The sequence below is a fragment of the Ammospiza caudacuta genome, chromosome 25, assembly GCF_027887145.1.
Source record: "Ammospiza caudacuta isolate bAmmCau1 chromosome 25, bAmmCau1.pri, whole genome shotgun sequence".
Taxonomy (NCBI): Eukaryota; Metazoa; Chordata; class Aves; order Passeriformes; family Passerellidae; genus Ammospiza; species Ammospiza caudacuta.
The window spans coordinates 6,560,140-6,581,796 of record NC_080617.1 but is presented as its reverse complement, the minus strand read 5'-3'; the positions used below and the strand labels follow the sequence as shown (position 1 = coordinate 6,581,796).

The 21,657-nt window shown below is 50.5% G+C and overlaps 2 protein-coding genes across 2 annotated transcripts; one reads left to right on the top strand and one right to left on the bottom strand.

Moving 5' to 3' along the window:
- Positions 1 to 1,002: 1,002 nt before the first annotated feature.
- On the top strand, positions 1,003 to 4,795 carry PPIE (peptidylprolyl isomerase E). The gene is made up of 10 exons (XM_058819730.1): positions 1,003 to 1,043; positions 1,121 to 1,219; positions 1,395 to 1,438; positions 1,983 to 2,009; positions 2,182 to 2,263; positions 2,375 to 2,475; positions 2,582 to 2,705; positions 2,826 to 3,011; positions 4,279 to 4,421; positions 4,516 to 4,795. The coding sequence occupies exons 1-10, from the start codon at positions 1,013 to 1,015 to the stop codon at positions 4,582 to 4,584; spliced, it is 906 nt and encodes a 301-aa protein (XP_058675713.1). The 5' UTR covers positions 1,003 to 1,012; the 3' UTR covers positions 4,585 to 4,795.
- Positions 4,796 to 6,376: 1,581 nt separating this feature from the next.
- On the bottom strand, positions 6,377 to 20,251 carry LOC131567870 (bone morphogenetic protein 8B-like). Its single transcript, XM_058819632.1, has 7 exons — positions 19,855 to 20,251; positions 12,861 to 13,056; positions 11,225 to 11,373; positions 10,507 to 10,701; positions 9,878 to 9,957; positions 9,463 to 9,573; positions 6,377 to 7,807 (listed from the first exon to the last, which is right to left on the bottom strand). Exons 1-7 carry the CDS (start codon positions 20,249 to 20,251, stop codon positions 7,658 to 7,660), a joined length of 1,278 nt encoding a protein of 425 aa, XP_058675615.1. The 3' UTR covers positions 6,377 to 7,657.
- Between the last annotated feature and the right edge of the window lie 1,406 nt (positions 20,252 to 21,657).

The following is a 21,657-nucleotide window of genomic DNA, read 5'->3' as shown; positions in this document are numbered from 1 at the left end:
TTCAAGTGAAGGGTACAAGGGTTTGGCCTGTTTTTGATAATTTCTACATTTTCAGCTGGACTTTTAGTGGTCCTGCTGCTATTTTACACTCCAAAGGTGGCTGAGTTTTACCACTGGGGTAAAAATCCTTAGCAAATTCAGTTTGGGTGATCCTTTGGGATAAAAAGCATTACTCAGACAAACACAGAGCATGCACTAAGCTGGGAGAAATCCCCAATCAAAGCTCCAACACCTCACTCAGGCTGGAGCTGAAGGGCTCGGAGGCTTTGGGAAAGCCTGGGATGGGGTGGAAAGAACATGCAGGTGTGGAAAAACACCAATCATTTCTTTTTAAAATGTTAAAAGTTTAATAAAATGGTCATTAAATAGCAATATAATTATAATAATAAAAATTTTGGACACTTTGAATGAGGACAATATGAGGCAACAAAAACAGAGTTATGGACGTCTGGGTCCTTGAAAAAGGACACAGTTAACAGAGGATTAACCCTTAAAAGCAACAGCGTGTTGCATGCTCATACATGATGCGTAAATTCCATTCAAACACAGGATTCTGTCTGTTTATCAACTTCTTCCTTATAATCCTAACAGCATCATCCTGGCTGAGCAAGGCAGGGAGAAGTTCATTTCTCCTGATAATGGGACAAAAATTCTCTTTCTCTGAAAGATTCAGGTGTCCTGTGGCCGCTATCTCAGCGCGAGTCCTTTCTTTAGAAAAATTACATCCTACACAGCATAGTTCCTATCTCAACGTTTTGTTACAACCCAAAACTATATTTACCACACCACTTAAGAGAATTAACACAGCATCACTTTTAACACGACACAGCTAATATTAATTTTAACGTTTTACAATATTAATAAAATAAAACACGCATTTTTTCACAGAGGGATGCCCGGGGCCGGGTTCTCTGCTCCCTGAAGCGCTCGGTGCCGGCGGAGGGCGGAGCCGTGCCGAGCCGTTCCGGGGCGGGCCGAGCCGTGCCGAGCCGTTCCGGGGCACCGGGGCACGATGGCGGCCACCAAGCGGGTGCTGTACGTGGGTGAGTGGCCGGGCTGGGGGACCCCCGAGGGGCCGGGGCCGCCGGCGGTGCCCGGTGACCGCTTGGGCGCCCCGCAGGCGGGCTGGCCGAGGAGGTGGACGAGAAGGTGCTGCACGCTGCCTTCATCCCCTTCGGAGACATCACCGACATCCAGATCCCGCTGGACTACGAGACCGGTGTGTGCCTGGGGGGCCCGAGCATCTCTGGGTGCGGCTTTGGGGTGCGACATCCCCCAAGGGACCGGCCGGAGCATCCCTGGATGCGGGTTTGGGGTGGGACTCCTGCCCCGCCGTGGGACTGCTGTGTCCGTGCTGGCCCTGACCCATCGTTTCCTTCCTTTCTTCCCTCCAGAAAAGCACCGAGGATTCGCCTTCGTGGAGTTTGAGCTGGCAGAGGTGAGGAACCAGCTTGAGCCATTTGGGGTTTTTGGTCCCCTTGGGGTTTTGGGATGGATCCTCTTCCTGCTGGAGGAATCTGTGAAATCACGTGTGGGTTACCCACTGTAATATTCAGATGTTCTGCTCTTCCAAGTCCCCACTTTTCGTATTTTCTCTTGGGCTGAATTCCCACTTTTCCTGTTTCCAACCCAAACTTCTCCCCTGCCACCGTCCCTGGTTGGGTTTCTTGGCCGTCACATATTCGTCCTCTGATTGTCTGTTCTGGGTTTCATACACAAATCTCTCCTCTCCCAGATGCTCATGGCAGCAATAAAACATCTTAAATACAAGGGGTTAGTGGGTTTTTCAAAGATGAGACCCACATGGGGTTTGGAAACCCCACATGGGGTTTGGATATGGCTTTTACAAAACCCATCAGTTCATGCATCCCTGGGATAAATGTGGTTTAGGAAAACCTGGCAGTTGTCTTTATAATAAGATGTTATGCTGGACCTTGAGAATAAATGTTAATAATTATTTTATTTTGATTATTTTTTGGCAGGATGCAGCAGCAGCTATTGACAACATGGTATGGACCCTGCTCCCTGTTCCTTGGGGATTTTGTGTGGCTTTGCTGCCCTGGGTGCTGTGGGCTACAGAGAGAGCAGAAGCTCTGTCCTCTGAGCTCTGCAGGGCTTTGGGGGGCACGGTGGTTTTTTACCTTTTGGTGGGGCTTTGCTGTGCTTTTTTCCCCTCTGCAGAACGAGTCTGAGCTCTTTGGCAGGACAATCCGAGTGAACCTGGCCAAACCCATGAGGATTAAGGAGGGATCATCCAGGCCTGGTGAGCTGGGGAACAGAACATCCCTGGGCGTGCTTGGAGCTCTGTGCACAAGCTGAGCTGTGGCCTTTTGGGTCAATTCCTGTGCTCTGACCTTTCCTTTTGTGGCCACAGTCTGGTCAGATGATGAGTGGCTGAAGAAGTTTTCAGGGAAGACTTTGGAGGAGAACAAGGAGGAGGGAGGAGCAGAGGCCCCTAAAGCAGAGGCACAGGAGGTAGGAAAAACAACCAGAGCCATCTGTATCCCCATTACCCCAAAGGATGAGAATGCAGAGCAGAGAAACGTCACCTCAACCTGCTTTTCTTTCTTTTCCTGCCCAGGAGGAGCCTCCTGCCAAGAAATCGCGGGTGAACCCGCAGGTTTACATGGACATCAAGATCGGGAACAAGCCGGCGGGGCGGCTGCGCATCCTGCTGCGCTCCGACGTGGTGCCCATGACCGCAGGTGGGATATTCACACACCTCACCCGTGATGTGAGGAGGAGGAGGAGGCTCAGCCTTCCCTCCTGGGCACCCCCAGGGCGCTCAGCTCTCACCTCCCTCCCCTTTTTCCCCCCACACACAGAGAATTTCCGCTGCCTCTGCACCCATGAGAAGGGATTTGGCTTCAAGGGCAGCAGCTTCCACCGCATCATCCCCCAGTTCATGTGCCAGGCCGGGGACTTCACCAACCACAACGGCACCGGCGGCAAATCCATCTACGGGAAGAAGTTTGATGATGAAAACTTCATCCTCAAGCACACAGGGCCAGGTAAAGCCATCTCCAGGAGAGAAAATGGCTCAGCATCACATAGGGGTGTGTTAGCCATGTTGATAGCAGCAGTCCTGAATTATAATATATAATATATAATATATAATATATAATATATAATATATAATATATAATATATAATATATAATATACAATATACAATATACAATATATAGAATCTATAATGTATAATGTATAATATATAATATATAATATATTATATATTATATATTATATATGCATATTTTATATAATTATATAATTATATTATATTATATTATATATAGAAATATTATATACATTATATATAATATATAATATATTTCTATATAATATAATTATATATTATATAAATATAGTATATGATTATATGCATATATATTTATATATTATACAAATATATGTAAATATAATATGAATATATAATATGATTATATGTTATAATTATTATCATCTACATTGGCCAGATTTTTCTGCCATATTCAGACCCTTGTGTCACGGACATATTGTATGAAAAATCCTTTTGCCAGGATCTTTTCCCCCCAAAAGCTGAGAAGCTTCACCTTCTCCATGTTTTGCTGTTTTGGAATGTGATTTGGAGAATTGTTTACCCAGTTTTTACTTGATGACCAATGACAGCCACCTGTGTTGAGGCTGTGAGCAGTCCCAAGATTTTATTATCATTCCATTCCTTTTCCTTGCTAGCTTTCTGATGAAATCTTTTCTTCTATTCTTTTAGTATAATTTTAATATATCATTTTCTTTTAATATAATATATGTCATAATAAATCAGCCTTCTGAAACATGGAGTCAAGATTCTCACCTCTTCCCTCATCCTGGGACCCCTGTGAACACCACCACAGATAGAAGCAGCCTTGAATTATAGTTATAATTATTGTCATCTACATTGGGCAGATTTTTCAGACCCTTGTGTCTCACCAAATGCATCATTCCCTCTCCATCCACTTTATCTGCAGTATTACATAAAGGAAAAACAATTTCAAAGCTGCTTTTCCTGCTTGATTTTAAACGAGGAATGTCACAGCATGACTGTGAAAGGCAGGAGCAAGCAAATAGGTTTATCTCCATACAAACAGCTTTGCAGCTAAAAATAGCTGAGCATCCTTCACACTTGCAAGTGTTTCTGAGCATAATTAATTTCCAGTTTCTGTGGATTTCGATACCCAGCAGCGTTCTGTGGGATGTGGGGTTAGGGCTCAGGGAGCAGCTCCTGGCTCAGCCCTAACTCTGCATTTTCTGGCCCCAGGGATGGTGTCCATGGCAAACTCGGGCCCAAACACCAACGGCTCCCAGTTCTTCATCACCTGTGACAAGACAGACTGGCTGGACGGGAAGCACGTGGTGTTCGGGGAGGTGACGGAGGGCATGGATGTGGTCAGGGAGATCGAGGTAGGTGAGGGCAGGGGGCAGCTGGGGGCAGAGCCCACCCCTTTCCTGCCATGAGGAGTCACCCCTGGAACTGCTGCTGCTGTTTTCCCCCCAGGCTCAGGGCACCAAGGATGGGAAGCCAAAGCAGAAGGTGATCATCTCCGACTGCGGCGAGTGCGCCTGAGCTCCGTGCTTGGAGGGAGCCTGGCCTGGAGGAGAAACAGGGAGCCAGCAGGGATGGGGCACCCCAGGGACCCCCCAGCACTGCCCAAGCTGCAGTTTCCATAGGAATTCCCCTACTATTGGGGTTGGATTTATCCTTCCTGGCATAAGTCCCAAATCCCTTCCCAGCCTGCGCTGCCCGAGCTGGGCTGGGCTGGTCCTGCTGCCGTGTTCTGGAAAAAAATTTATGGTAAAAATAAAACCTAGTTTTGAAAATACTGAGGGCCTGGCTGCTGAATTCCCTCTGTGGGAGGCCGGTCTTTGAGCAAAGATTTTTTTTTTTAAAATTTTTATTTTTTTGTATTTGCCCTCAACTTCATTAATCCTGTGCCTAAATCCTGGCTCCAGGGGAAAGTAACTGTACCAGGGAGAGCAGAGCAGAGCTGAACCTCTGGTGTTGGTTGCATCTCCTGGAGGTGTTTTTGGCTCTGTAGTGTCCTTTTCCAGCAGCAGAGGGAGGCAGGTCCCTGGCTGGTGTCTGTCCTGCTGGTCCAGCTCCATCTCCATCCCCAAGGAGGGTGTTCACTGGGAGAACACCAGGAAACGAGGGAGCCCTTTGAGTGGTGAAAAATAAAAAAAAAAAACAGAGTGATGAGGCTGTAGGAAGGGATTTCCAGCCTGCAGAGTGGGATAAACCACAGGGATTTATAGTTCCTGTGGTGGGCAGCGCTGGCTTTGCACTTAGAGGTGGCCAGGATTGATGGATTTTGGGTTTCCTGTGAAATTATGGAAGGGGTGTTTGGTTCTGAGCTTGTGCAGGTGGGATGAGGTGGAGAGGAAGAGCTGATGTTCAGATTTTAGGGATCTTTGGAAGTGCTTTGCCATTGGGGATTTTGGGTTTACCCAGCCCAGCCCCTCACAAGTCATGGTGTTGTTTTTCCATTAAGAAACACCAACTTTCCACTGCCTGGTTTCCTGGGGTGGCTGGGGGTTGTGCATTGTCCTAAAACTCAGACAAAGTGAGATTCAGGGGTGTGATTCCTGACAAACAAACCAGCCCAGCTTTCCCCTTCCTTGCTCCCTGTTTTTTTAATTTAAATCCCACATTTTAAAGTCTTCAGCAAGACCTGAGAGGGAGAATTCAGAGTCAATGCAAGGCCTGGGTGTTCTCTCTGCAGGAAGCGCCAAATCCCACAGGGCCAGGATTGCATCCTGAGCTGGATTTTGTGTGGAATTAATATTATGGACATGAACCCACTAATTCTTTATTAATTAATTAATTAGTTAAATACCCAGTCAAGCAAAACCTTTCCTTGGGAAGCAGGGTGCTCACAGGGAGCAAATCTTCCTTATTTTGGTGGGGTTTTATTGGGATTTTTCCTCAGCTGTTCCAGGTTCTTTCCTTGTTTATTGATGTAAGGTTCCCCAGGTATCCGAGCTGAGAACCAGGACAGGCCTTTTCCTTTTAAAATCAGAGCAAATAAATAATTTAATTGTGCAAATAACCTGGGGAAGCTGCCTGGGACTGGTCACAGCCCAGCTGGGAGCCCACGGGATGGGCACAGCCTGACCTAAAACTCACATCAGGGCTCATTTTCAAGCAAATAGGTACAATTTTAGCCAATTCTGAGTCTTTTTTTCATTGCAAAAGGCCCTGTGAACAGAGCCCTGTTGTGCTGTGACATTAAAAAACAAAGAGCAAGAGAAACTCCGTGTTTACTTTCCAAACTTTGCGTTTATTTTATAACAGTGCTGTAGCTCAATATGGATATTTTATTTTTTCCTGCTGGCTGAGTTTGGTGAACTTTGGGTAAACAGGAGGGGGTTTAGTCAGCCAGCTGCTTAATTGGCTGATGATATTTTCATTAAGGGAATTAAAAGCACTTGGGTAGAGATGGGTCAGTGGAGAAATACACAGCTAGGAACAGCTCAGTCCCAGAGAAACCTGGATGCTGCCTGCCCCCCAAAACTGCCTCCAGCACAGGGAAAACTCATCAGTCACAGACAAAACAGAATCAGCCAAAAATCCTCTCTTTCCTATATATATATATATATATATGTTTGTATATATCTGCGTGTCATCAAGCAGGACAAGAAAAAGGAAGTTTTATATTATTTACATCCACTTCTAGAAAGGGGTGGGAGGGGTTTATTTTTGGATTTTATTATTAATTATTGTTATTATTGATGGATTTTGCTCTGATGCAGCCCACAATGCTCCTGTTCCATGCATAACCTGGGGTCACATTGCTCTGGTGGGAATGGGAGGGGACACTCAGGAATGGGGATGGGACATCCAGGGATGGGAATGGGACATCCAGAGATGGGAATGGGACACTCAGAGGTGGGGATGGGACATCCAGGGATGGGAATGGGACATCCAGGGATGGGGATGGGACACTCAGAGGTGGGGATGGGACATCCAGGGATGGGAATGGGACATCCAGGGTGGGGATGGGACACTCAGGAATGGGATTGAGACACTCAAGAATGGGAATGGGACATCCAGGCATGGGAGTTGGACACTTGGATGGGAATGGGATATCCAGAGATGGGAATGGGACACTCAGGAGTGGCAATGGGACACTCAGGGATGGAAATGGGACATCCAGGAGTGGGAATGGAATATCCAGGAATGGGAATGAGACACTCAGGGGTGGGAATGGGACACTCAGGGGTGGCAATGGGACATCCAGGGATGGGAATGGGACACTCAGAGATGGGAAAGGGACACTCAGGGATGGAAAATGGGACATCCAGGAGTGGGAATGGAATATCCAGGGTGGGGATGGGACACTCAGGAATGGGATTGAGACACTCAAGAATGGGAATGGGACATCCAGGGATGGGAATGGGACATCCAGGGTGGGGATGGGACACTCAGGAATGGGATTGAGACACTCAAGAATGGGAATGGGACACTCAGGGGTGGGAATGGGACACTCAGGAGTGGGGATGGGACATTCAGGAGTGGGAATGGAATATCCAGGAATGGGAATGAGACACTCAGGGGTGGGAATGGGACACTCAGGGGTGGGAATGGGACACTCAGGAGTGGGAATGGGACATCCAGGGACAGGAATGGGCCCTGTCCATCAGTGGCAGCCGCAGGATTTCACCACCATGTTCCTGTGCTTTTTGAGGATGACGTTGTTGTTGCTGTCGTAGTAGAGGACAGAGGTGGCACTGAGCTTGGTGGGGGCACAGCACGCCTTGGGCACGGCCTCAGGCTTCATCAGGTGGACCTGGGGGATGGATGGAGCCCGTCAGTGCCAGCAAACGTGGCTCCAGGCAGCAAACCAACCAAAAAAACCCCGGGTGAATGGGGGGATTATTTCCATCTTTTTGCAAAAATATTTATTCTAAACTCCAGGCAGTCCCTGCTGCGGTTTACATTGGATCAGGGCTCGTGGCACTGCGTGGGCCAGGCAGCCCCTTCATTAATTTGGGATTTCAGGGCCCTTTTTCTCACAAAGACAGACAAATGACTAAAATAAAAAAAAAACAAATCAGCACAGCACGGGTCAGGCTCCGGTGTGTTCCAACAGAGATTCTCCACCCCAAACTTAAACCCTAAAACCCACAACACCTCTGTGAGCAGGGCTCCACTCTGGGATGGCTTTTCCCTGCTGGGGACAGGCGTTATCCAGTGTTTTCCTGCAGGGGCTGGAGGAGGCTGGCAGCACACAGGAGCCCCGACATGTGCGACTCATTTACAGCAGGGGCAGCCGAGCTCTCCCAGCTCGGAAGTCCGGTGTTTTTGCTGTCCAACCCTGCTATTTGCAGCTCAGGCTGGGGCTGGCACGGCTCCACAGCCGCCTTTGCCCTGGCTCTTCCCAGCAGGGCCGGCTCCAGGTGATTCACATCCTGCCCCAGCAGCTCCGTTTTGGGAACAGCGCTGGCTTTGGGGGCGATGGGTGGGTGTAAGGAGGGGGGGAAAAAAGCCCCTCCCTGGATGGTTCCCAGCCCCTGGGAGTTTTGTTAGTGTCAAAATTAAAACACCTTCAAAGGCCGGGCCGAGGGCTCGGCGCTCCCTGTAATTAACCGCGAGCACCGGAGCCGGGCGGGCTCTGCCATTGGGAAACCAAACACTCACAGGGCAGGAAATTCCAGAAATTAAAGCCCTGGCTGGGATGTGGGGTGGGTTTGGGAAAAAAACAAACCCAAGGCATTGAAGCTTTTCTGGCTGGCAATGTGCTGAGCCCAACATTTGGGTGCTGGGGCTGTGGGTAAAGCCTGAGGGGCAGCTGGAGAGGAGGATGCAGGGATGACACTGAGAGGTTTTTGGGGGGGCTCTGGTGTGCCCTGGGCTTGTCTCTGCTCCTCATTTCACTGCCAGGGCAGAGGGATCATTAATCTGCCAGAAATAATTAGTTTTGCCCCAGCTGCTGTTAAAAATGGAGCAGTCAGAACATCAAGAGGTGAGGGAGCTCTGGGATGACAAAATTCTGCTCTGGTTGAGGATGAGGGACAGAGCTTTGTGCTCTCACTCTGGGTATGTCCACAAATGCCTTGAAATTCCATATTGGGACCTCCTGTCAGCTTGTGGTGGGGGCCAGCCTGTGAGCAGCCACCCAGATGTGTGAGCAGCCCATCCAGATGTGCAAGCATCCACCTAGATGGCCATGAACCCACCCAGATGGGCAAAAACCCACCCAGATGTGTGAGCACCCACCTAGATGGGCATGAACCCACCCAGATGTGCATTCACCCACCCAGATGTGCCTTCACCCACCCAGATGTGCACGCATCATTCTTTATTCCAATCGGGATCCCAACTGCGCCCTCCCACCTGAACACCCCAAACCCAGCCTTGCTCATCCCAAAATCCCAGCTCATCCTCGGGCTCTGGGTGCTCCCCAGGGCCCTGGATGTCCCCCCAGGGCTGCCCTGCACTGACCAGGGACTGCAGGATGGCGTGGTTGGTGGCGTTCATGCACGAGTCCAGCGGGAATGCGCACTCCCCCTCGCAGTAGTAGGCTGAGTATCCCTGTGGAGCAATCACCCAGTCCTGCAAAAATAACAAAAATCGGGATTACATCAAGGGTTTAACCCTTCTGTGCCCCCTCATCCATTCCCACCTGCACAAACAGCTCAGCAAGGGTTTATTTTGGTTTTTCTGGGTCAGCCATGAGTGGTTCGGGGTCACCGGTGGGGATTGGGGTTGTGGCTGTTCCTGTTTGCCTTCCCAGCTCCTGGGATGGTTCCGTGGGCAGGATTCTCCTGGGAGGGAGCCCAGGGTGGGGGAATGCAATGATAGGGGGGTTTTTTTTGGGTGTTTTTTTTGTCATTTACTTCTCCCAGCAGACAAGTACCAGCCAGCCAAGGTCCTGGAAGCTGACGTAGAGCTCGTGGCGCCGGCAGACCTGCCGCCCATCCGTGGGGTGCACATCATCTGTGGGACAAGAGAACAGGGATTTCAGCCGTGGAATTGGGTGGGATTCACCCCCTGGGATTGGGATTAACCCAGGAGAGCCAAAGGAGAGGAGCCTTTGTTGCCGCACAAAGGGAAAAGCAGGTGCAGACTGGCCTATAAATTGGTATTCCAATATTGGGATGAAGGAGTTCAGCTTTGGAAGGGCTAAAGCCCAGCTTTGCTCACTTTGAGGGTTTCCCAAACTCAGGCCTTCCTGCTCCCCTCCTGCCTGAGCTTTCTGGAGCTGTGACACCTTCCCAGGGCTCCAAAGCCAAGGGCAATGAGGCAAAAAATTCCAATATTCAGTAATCCTGACACGCTCACAAAACACCATTTCCTTGAGGGCATCCAACCCAAACCCTCTCAGCACCTCCCAAACTACAAACTACAAAAACCTCCAACCCTAAAACCTCAGAACTTTTTGCTCTGCTTCCCTTGGGCCAAAAAATTTTGGGATTTCACGGTGCTGACAAGCAGAGCCTCGAGTTTTCCATAGGGACATCCCTCCTCCTGCAGGAAACACCTTACCAAAAATTCCTGGGAGCTTGTTTGGGTGCGGGAGGTCGTTGGATTTCTTGTGCTGTCTCCTCCTGGCGGGTTTGGCTGCTCGTGTGACACGGGAGGGGCTGGGGCTGGCCCGGAAAAATGTCACCATGAAGGGCTGCTTGGAGCGGGGTCCCCTTCGCCCCAGGAGCCCGGCAGAGCCCGGATCCACGCTGTGCCCTGCAGGGACAGGACCATCCTGGGGGTTTGCCCTCAAATAGAACTGGTTTGGTTAAAGCAGAGGTGAAAAATACAGGAAATTTGCAGCGGGAGATGTGGTTTTGGCATGCCAGCGTGAAATGGTGACATGGGGCTATTCAGAATTAAAAGTGATTTTGTCCTTCACCCCAAGGAATGGATGGGGCTGTGGTTCCTCCTCCCATGGAAGAGGAGCTGCTCTCTATGTGCCTTCCCACCTGGAAAAGACACTGCTGGAGCAGATTTAATCCCATGGGGAAAAGAGGGTTAATCCTCAGCCACACACACAGAGGATCCCTCCAGGTAAGGAGCTCATTAACTATTAATGAGCTTAATTACAGTCCACGCCATCAGAACCTGCAAACCCAGATTGCTGGCGCCCATCAGAGCTGGAAGTTCAAAACTGCACTGAGATCAACCCCCCCAAGCACATCCACAGCACCGAGAGGACCCCAATTCCGGGGAATTTGTCCCCAAACTCCGCGGGCAGGTCGGGCAGGCTCACCATCATCCGTCTCCACGTAGAGCCGCAGCCCCAGGGTGTATTTCTGCTCCACTGCCCAGTGGCTGCTGGCAGCTGTGACATCAAACACCAGCCAGCCCTCTGTCCCAGCGCGCAGGTCCTGCACATCCAGCAGGAACAGGTCGGATTCCCTGCGGGAACAGGGGGAAGGAGCAGGTGAGTAACAGCACCCAAAGGGCTGCAGCAGGAGGGATAATGGATGGGGATGACTCCTGGGAGCTGTGCCCAGGCAGATCCCGGCTCTGGGGTGCTGGACACCACGGGGGTGTCCTGGGAAAAGCTCCCTCCGTGCCCAGGTGGAGATGCAGGGCGTGGCACTGCCCTGGGAAGGTGTGGGAGCAGCCGGACACGGCGGTGCCGCTGCGGGTGGGGCGGGAGGGAAAGCCTGGGGCTGGTCCCCGTTCCTGTCCCCATCTTCATCCCAGTTCCCATCCCCTTCATTTCCATCACCATCACCCCATTCCCAACCCCATTCCCCTCTTCTTCAGCACCATTCCCTCTCCCTTCAGTTCCATTCCCACTCCTATCTTCATTCCTGTACCCACACTCATTCCCATCTTCTTCATTCCCATTTTTCTACCTATCCCCGTCCCCATTATCCTTGTTTCCATTCCCATTTTCAGTCCCTATCTCCATTAACCTTTTCCCCCTTCCCATTCCCATTTTAAGTCTCTATCCCCATTAACCTTGTTTCCATTCCCATTCCCATCTTCTTCATTCCCTTACCCATTCACATTTTCATTCCCACTCCCATTCCCATGCCCATCACCTTCATCTTCATCCCATTCCCATCATCTTCACTCCTATTCCCATTTTCTTCCCATCTCCTTCCTTCTCACCCCCATCACCTTCATCTTCATCCCATTCCCATCATCTTCATTCCTATCCCTGTTCCCTTCCCATCTCCTTCATTCCCACCTTCATCCTCACCCCCATTCCCATCATCTTCATTCCTATCCCTGTTCCCTTCCCATCTCCTTCACTCCCACCACCTTCATCCTCACCCCCATTCCCATCATCTTCACTCCTATTCCCATTCCCTTCCCCTCTCCTTCACTCCCACCACCTTCATCCTCACCCTCATTCCCATCATCTTAATTCTTTCCCCTCTCCTTCATTCCCACTCCCATCACCTTCATCTTCATCCCATTCCCATCATCTTCATTCCTATCCCTGTTCCCTTCCCATCTCCTTCCCTCCCACTTTCATCCTCACCCCCATTCCCATCATCTTTGCTCCTATCCCCATTTTCTTCCTCTCTCCTTCATTCCCACACCCTTTTCCACCTCCATCACCTTTCATCCTCACTCCCATTCCCACCATCTTCATTCCTATCCCCGTTCCCTTCACATCTCCTTCACTCCCACACCCTTTTCCACACCCATCACCTTCATCCTCACCTCCATTGCCATCATTCTCACCCCCATTCCCATTCCCTTCCCCTCTTCTTCATTCCCACCCCATCACCTCCATCCTCACCCCCATTCCCATCCCCATCACCCCGCACCATTTTCTCCACACCACCCCCACTCCCCTCACCTCCATCCCCACTCCCACCCTCCTCATCCTCATTCCCACCCCTTTTCCTGCCCGCCCCCCGCCTTTCCCAGCCCCTGACCTGTTGGAATGCTGTGCAGCCACCTCGTAGATGCTGACGTGCAGGCTGCTGTTGCCGTGCCTGGGGACGGTACCCCGGGATTTGTAAATTCGGAACTCGGCGGCCGTCACGGCCTCCCCCGCCGGCACCTGCGTCAGGTCGAACCTGAACTCCTTCCAGTAGGGCTTGGGTGACAAAAGGTCCCTGTCCTGCTCCACTGAGGAGGAAAAAAAGGGCTCAAGAATGGCTGGGACAAGCCTAGAACATCCCCGCTGAACGCCAGCGAGTGGATTTTGGGGATAAACCCGCCGGTTTTGAGGTGCTCGCCCTTGGTTGGAAGTTCCCATTTCTTCCCATCTCCTGAGGGTTTGGATCTGGATCAGCCCCCCCCTATTTCTGCAATTTATTTCGCTGTAAGCCCACCAGCTTCCCCTCCCAGCCCTCTTCCTTTATTAGTAATTACAATTAAAATAAATTCAAATTAAAAGCGCGAACGCTGGCTGTGGGAGGAGCACAGAGAATGTGCCAGGCTTTAGCAGCCTCCTGTACTTCATCAAAAGGTGAAAAACACACCAAAAAAAATGAGGTTTTGGGGCAAAAATTGGGGTTTTCCGAACTTTTCTTGCAGCAGACAAGCCCAGGTCTCATCAGGGCCATCACTGGATATCACAAGTAAAGACTTGGCCATAAGTAAAATTTAGTCACAAATAAAAATTTTTATCCTGTGTGTTTTTGGGGAGTTGGGAGGGATTATCAGGTCACTGCTTGGTAAAGAAACTCCTCCCTTTTTTCCTGAAAACACCTTATTTCTCCATCACACTGGGACGGGAAAAATCTGATTTTATTTTGTTCGTCCGTAAAGAATAAACCTTCCTTTCTCTATGGTAATGCAGCCCCCGCAGTTTTGCTAATGTGCAATTATTTGCTTCAAATTGTTCTTTAAAAATATCCCAATCTTCCTGGTCTGAGTGTAATTAAAGTTTATGATTAAATATGATTCAATGTGACTAAAGCTTCTCCTGCTTCAGGCAAAAAAGCAATGTAACCTGCTGCTTAGTTTTAAAAGTAAACTAAATAATTAACTAAAAAAAACCAAAAAACCATTTATAACGCATTTTTTAACGAATTCCAGGGGTGATATATTCCAAATTTAATACACCATAAGCTTGCCATTCCCATATATATATATAATATATATATATTAATATATATGTATATGGTTTATTATTAAATATGATTCAATGTGACTAAAGCTCCTCCTGCTTCAGGCACAAAAGCAACATAACCTGGTGCTTACTTTTAAAACTAAACCAAATAATTAAATTAAAAAAAAAAATGCATTTTTAACCAATTCCAGGGGGGAAATATTCTAAATTTAATCCACTATAAGTTTGCCATTCCCATATATATATTTAAATATGATTCAATCATAAACTTTATATATTTATATAATGTGACTAAAGCTTCTCCTGCTTCAGGCATAAAGGTGAACCTGGTGCTTACTTTAAAAACTAAAACTAAATCAAAAAGTAAACATTTTAAATGCATTTTTTAACCAGTTCCAGGGGAGATATATTCCAAATTTAATCCACCATAAGCTTGCCATTCCTAATATATAAAAATATATATTATATATAAAAAGATAAATATATATAAATATATAAAATATACTTATATGATATTTATAAAATATGTACTTATAGAAAATATAAATTATAAATATGTAACATTATATATAAATAAATATAACTAATATAATTATATATATTGATATATAAATAATATAATTATATATTATATATTTTAATATATGATATATAAATAATATATATTTTTATATATTATTTAATATATATTTCTATATAATATAAATTATAAATATATAGAATGATACAAAATAAGTTTATATAAATATATAAATCATATAAATATAATATATAAATATATTAAAATAAATATATAAATATATAAATATATTTTTATAAATATATAGATATATTAATATACAATATATATTAATATATTAATATATAAAATATATTTTAAAAATATATATACATATACACATATATTGGAGGGAGCAGTGCATCCCTCCAAACCCAACCTCAAGATTTTACTCACATACCCACAAGTTGGTTTTTTTTTTTCCCTTCTTATTTTTTCCTCTTTTTTTTTTTTTTGCCCCTTTTTTTTTTTTTTTTTTTTTTTGGTTTTGTTTTTCAAATCCCACATTCGCTGCAGCTCCCGGCCTCACCACAAGCCGTGTTATAAAAAGAGCCGGGCGGATGCGGAGAGCGTTTCCTGCCCTGGTGGTGGCTGCCAGCTGGGCAGGAGGATGCTGTGGGCACCTGCCCCAACCCCTGCCCCATCGGGGGGCACACGGAGCCCCCCAAACCCTCTGCAGTCCCTCAGACCCTTCCCTCTTCTCCGTTTCTTCCACCATCCCATCCTGGCGTGGTTTTATTCTTCTGGACTCTTGAGGCCTCGTGGTGCTCACAAAAATCCTTCAATTCCCCCCAGAATGGGAGCAGAATAATCACCTCTGATTTTTCAGCACTGATAATCCCCCTGTGAGTGTCCCACATCAGTGCAGGGGACACTCCAGGTGTCCCCTTGTGTGTTTTTGGTCATTTTGCTCCAAAATCTTTGGCTGTAGCTGCACCCTCATGCAGGGATGTGCAGAAGGATTTTTTTTTGTCAGGGCCACAGAGACCCCACACCAGATAAAAAAAGCCAAAAAGGTGATTTTTGTCCCCAAGAGTGACAGCCTCTAAAAATTTTTTTTAAAATGAAAATTTCCTGTTGGTGTGGAGGTGATGGAGGGGTCCAGGGTTGAAGGCAGATTTGGTGGGAGGGGAGCCCAGGGACACCCTGGCAGCAGGAGAAATGCAAAAATTAGCTGAGCTGCAATTAGCTGAGCTCCTTGATGAACCAAATAAGCTGGATCTGTCTGGGATGAAATGCTGGGAGGAATCCCTGGATTCTTGTTGTACTGCACTAAAACTAAAACAGATTCTCTGCTGCTTCAGGGAGGAAAAAAGGGAACCCCTTTGTAAGGGGAGGACTGAGGGAGAAGCTCCCCCTTCTGTGCCACCACTGGGGCACAAGCAGCAGCTTGGAGTGCCACAAACGGGAGTCTGGAGTTTTTGGAGAGGGCTCAACATCCCCGTGCTGGCTGCTAAAACCAAAATTGCTGTGAAACGGGAGCCCTGCAATCCCCCCCGAGCTCCCGGCAGAGCTGTGGCTGCTCGGATGCCGCTGGGGGTGTGCTGGAGGTGCCCCAAAAGGGCGGTTTGGGGAGCCCAGGGTGCCTGGGAACCTGCCCCTGCTCCGGCTTGACGCAGCCACACCAGCAACCCTCAATTATCTGTGGGTGGATGATCCGGATTGCGGAGCAGAGGCACCAAAAAAGCCCAGCCCAAGAGCTTGGCTCATCCCCAGGAACTGCTGCCCCTTCCCCCAGAGCTGTGTCCCCCCCTGTCCTCCCATTACCCCCAAAAAATTATATAAAAAATCATTATAAACCAATATAAACCCTCAATTATCTGTGGGTGGATGATCCGGATTGCGGAGCAGAGGCACCAAAAAAGCCCAACCCAAGCGCTTTGTTCTCCTTTCCCCTTCCTTTGGCATCATCCCCAGGAGCTTCCCCCAAAGATCAGTGCCCCTCTGTCCTCCTATCACCCCCCAAAAATAATATAAAAATTATTATAAACCAATATAACCCCTCAATTATCTGTGGGCAGATGACCGGGATTGCAGAGCAGAGGCACCAAAAAAGCCCAACCCAAGAGCTTTGCTCTCCTTTCCTCCTCCTTTGGTATCATCCCCAGGAGTTGCTGCACCTTCCCCCAAAGCTGAGTGCCCCCCTGTGCTCCCATTACTCCAAAAAATAATCTAAAAATGATTATAAACCAATATAAACCCTCAATTATCTGTGGGTGGATGATCTGGATTGCGGAGCAGAGGCACCAAAAAAGCCCAACCCAAGAGCTTTGCTCTCCTTTGGCATCATCCCCAGGAGCTGCTGCACCTTCCCCCAAAGCTGAGTGCCCCTGTGTGCTCCCATCACCCCCCAAAATAATCTAAAAATGATTATAAACCAATATAAACAGCCTTGGGGCCGTTCCTCTGTCAGGGGATGCCCAGCTCCACCTCAGCTGAGCCTCCTGGTGTCTCCCATTCCCTGAGCATTCCCAGCTCCCACCCTTCCCTTCCTCCTGCTGCCCAGGTTATTCTTAGCTGCACGTTTTTCCTTCTATAAACTCCTACAAACCGTGCTCCACTCGTAATTACCGGGCCTGGCTGCTCCCCGTGGGTCCCCACGATCATTTCAGACGCCAAATTAAAAGGAGATGCCAGGATATTCAACCACATCAAGTGCTCTGCATCCCGAAATAGGTTTAAAGGAGATGCAGGGAAGATGCTGTCCTTTGCTAGCAAGCAGGGGGAAAAAAAATAAGCTCTGGAGGATTTCTGAAGTGGGGAGGGATTTTAGGAGCTATCCCAACACTTCCAGACTCCCAGTTTGCTTCCTCCATCCTGCTGGGATGAGCGCTGGGAGCTGCAGGACACAGCTCAACCAGGAGCACCCTGTCCCAGGTGCATCCCAGGATTTATTTGGGAGGCTTTTCCCATTAAATCCCACACAGAGGGTCCAGAGAGAGCACTGACACCTTGGCACAGGATTCCAAGGATTTATTTGGGAAGTTTTTCCCATTAAATCCCACACAGAGGGTCCAGAGAGAGCACTGACACCTTGGCACAGGATGCTTCCACCCCACACTCAGGGTGCCCTGAGGTGCCTGAGGTGCTGTGGCTGTTTTTGGGTTCCTCTCCAGTGCTCCCTGGATTTTCCAGGAAGATGTTTTGGCTGTGGGCTCATCTGAAACAGCCACAGGGAAACCTTAAAGATCATTTAATTCCAACCCCTTGCCATGGGACACCTTCCAATAAATCTGGAGCCAGCATGGAAAAGGGGGATGTGTGTGCTGTGGTACCCTGGGAAGCTGTGAGCCCTCACCCCCTTCCCATTCCACATCTCCCTGCTCCACAATTACCCCTGCCCGTATCCACGACTCACAGCTGAGGAGAAATCCCAAATCCCATCCTCACCCAGGGCTTAAAAACCCCAAATCCCACCGGGCTGCTGCAGGGAGGGCGCAGAAACAGCACAGAGCAGGAGGAGCAGAAATTGGGATGGGATGGGATGGGATGGGATGGGATGGGATGGGATGGGATGGGATGGGATGATCCACCATACCCAAACGCAGCTGGGGCTGCCCCTGTCCCCAAACCCGGCCATGTTCTGGGATTTTTGTCACTCTCCCTTCCCAGGAACAAGGAGTGCCCGTCGGGAGCGGCTCACACAGGTCCAAAGAGGTCCAAGTGCCCAACGGGGCACAGACTTCACCCCATTTGCATGTCCCCATCAGGATAATTGTGCAGCTAATTATGCATGCAAATGAGAGCTGGCCTTCTCCCACAAAAAAACTCCTTATTTAATTAACATGAAGGGGCTGAGGAAGCCGCAGAAATCAAAGCCATTCAAATGGAAGGCTGGAGCTGTGCTCCACAACTCTCCTGGCTACTCCAGGAGCTCTGGGAAGGGCAGCAATGTCCCTGTGTCAGCAGTGCATCTCCTAAATGCTCCCCTGAGCATCCCACCGTGGTTGCCATCAGACCTGACCATTTTAAAGCTCATTTTGGTGCTTGGGTGTTGCCCCAAGCGCTGAGGGGATTTGGTGATTCAGTTTTTGTCTCCATCACTCTCAGCTTTCCCAGGATGCTGAACTGCACCAGTTCCCTCAGGGCTCTGGGTGCGTCTGTTCCAGGGGGATTCCTCACACTCACAAGTGGTAGAGGGGATGTAGGAATGAGTAAGAGACACCTCTACAGCCCCTGCCTCACCTAAACCTCCTCCCAAGGGTGCAGATCCCTCTCCCTGCCTCCAATCTCCGAGTGGGGATTCTCCCCTTCCTCACAGGTTGTGGGGAGTTTTCTTCTCGGGGGACCCAAACATCCCTTAAAGCAACGAGCAGGGGCAGGGAAAATCTCCATATCCCAACTCCTGGTCTGCAAATCCCGCTGGGTTCAGCCCTGGGAGAGGATTTATCCCATCCCGAGTGTTTGTGGCCCCGCTGATGCTGCCTGGAAATACGAGGGGTGCTGGAGCCTGGTAAGCAGCCGGACGGGATTCCAGCAATAATCAGCAGCCTGGAGGATTTATTTGGAGCCGGGATTCAGTGTCCCACCGAGGGGCATCAGAGCCGCTGTCCCGCCTGCCCCGAGCCCCGTTCTCTGCCCACCTTGTGCCCGCCGAAACGGGGACAGCGGGGATGGAGGAGCCTCCCTCGGCTCCTTCTCGCTGCAGGACATTGCCCTTCTCCATTTCCTCCTTTTTAAGCGGAATTGGGACTCATCCCGGGCACTTTCACCCCGCCACCGTGTCCCTCACCACCACCGTGACCCTCTCCCCGTTATTACTGAGCTCAACTTTGGGAAGAAAAGTTCCTTATTTGAACAAGGGCTGAGAAACCACCCGGAGGGATGCTCGGAGCCGTCGGTACCACGATCACGGACCAGGAGCTGGGGTTGGCATCGGCTCAGCCCCGTGCCCGTCCCGCCGGGGCTGTCCCCGGTGTCCCCCCGGTGCTTCCCGGCTCTCCTCGCCGGTCCTGCTTTGGTCCACCCGGTTCCTCCGTGCGCTCTGGTCCTCCCCGGTCCTGCCTAAACCAACTGGATCATCCCTGTGTGCTCCCATCGTCCCGGTGCCCCCGGTTCTGCCAAACCCGCCGGGATCCCGCCCGCACATCCCGTTACCCTCGGTACCCTCGGTGCGGTCCGGTCCTCCCGGTGCCCCGCGCATCCCGGTACCCCGGTCCTGCCTAAACCACCCGGATCATCCCCGTGCGCTCCGATCGTCCCGGTACCCCCGGTCCTGCCAAAACCTCCGGGATCCTGCCCACGCATCCCGGTACCCCCGGTACCCCCGGTGCCCCGCGCCGTTTCTCACCCATATTAACGAGGCTGACCACGGTGTCAGCGCGGCTCACGACGCTGCCGGGCGGGGGGCTCTGCGTGCTGAGCCCGGTGAGCACCGGCCGCGACACGGCCGCTTCCTCACCCTCCTCCTCCTCCTCCTCCTCCTCCTCGCCGGCCACGGCGTGGTACAGATCGAGCATGAAGAGCGGCGCGGCGGCGGGGGCGCGGGCGGGGACGCGGGGCCGGGGCCGGCCGGGCAGCCCCAGCACGGCCAGGATCTCCCGCTGCACGTCCCGCCGCTCGCCGCCGCTCAGCCGCCGCTGCGGGACCCCGGCGGCGTGCGGCCGGCGGCGGAGGGCGCTGCCCGTGCCCAGCTGGCACAGCACGGCCGCCAGCCAGAGCAGCGCCACGGCCCCGCGGCGGCCCATGGCACCGCCGGGACCCCCCGCCCGCCCGGTGCGGAGCGGCCCCGGGCACCGGCACGGCCCCGGCTGCGGCCCCGGCCCCGGCCCGCCCCGGCGGGGAGAGGGAAAGGGACGGTCCCGGCAGCGGCACCGCCCCGGCCCTCCCCGCCCGGCGGCTGCGGGGCACGGGGAGCATCGCTGGGCATGAGAAGCGGCCGGAACACAAAGCTGTGGAGACCCAAATGCATGGGAATCCATCCCTGGGGATGCTTGTCCTCCTGGATAGCCAAAGCCATGGAGACCCAAATTCATAGGAACTCATCCCTAGGGATGCTTGTCCTCGTGGGCACCCAAAGCTCTGGAGACATAAATTCATAGAAACCCATCCCTGGGGATGCTTGTCCTCCTGGGCACCCAAAGCTGTGGAGACCCAAATTCATGGGAATCCATCCCTGGGGATGCTTATCCTGGTGGACACCCAAAGATGTGGAGACACAAATTCATGGGAACCCACCCCTGGGGATGGTTATCCTCGTGGGCAGCCAAAGCCCTGGGTTCCCACCCTCACTCACACCCAAAGCCATCCCTAGGGATGCTCCTGCTCGTGGGTGCACAAATGCATGGAGATCCATTCCTAGGGATGCTCACCCCATGGGCACCCACCCCTAAGGAGGCTCCCCCTTGTAGGCAACCAAACCCAGGGGTATCCACCCTCACTGGCACCCAAATCCATGAACATCCACACCTGGGGACACACCCTTGAGGGAAACCAGACCCAGGTGGATCCACCCTCATTGGCACCCAAAAATCCCTGAACAAACACACCTGGGGACACTCACCCTTGACGGAAACCAAACCCAGGGGTGCCCACCTTCACTGGCACCCAAATCCAGAAATACTCACACCTGGGGACACTCACCCACCTGAGAAATCCTCCCAAGGCCACCCAAACCCTTGGACACCCCCTTTCATCCCTTCCCCACCCCACTGAGCCTCACCCACCCACCTGGACCACTTTAATTTTGGGGCTGGGCGGTTCCCTGCTCCACCCCACAAGAAAACCTGGGTGCAAACACCCCCTGAATCCCACAGCCACTGCCTTCCCCCCACATGGGATAAGCTTCTTTACAAAGCTAACACTGGGGAATAAAGCAGGAGGCAAGATTGTTTATTACCGCAAGCAATTTTAATACAAAAATGTGTCTGGTTCTTTTAAACAATTCATTGGTAGAGCTTCGGTTTTGCCTCAATTTGAAACCAATTGAGAGAATCACACAGCAACACGGTCAGAGCCGGAGAGGAACAATATTTAATAAATACAGGAGCTGTGCAGAGCCCTCGTCTCCTGGTCACTTGGTCAAGTTGGATTTTATTACAAAGAAAAAGGAGCGTACAAAAGCGAGACAGGACTTGCAGCGAGTGTGCTGGTG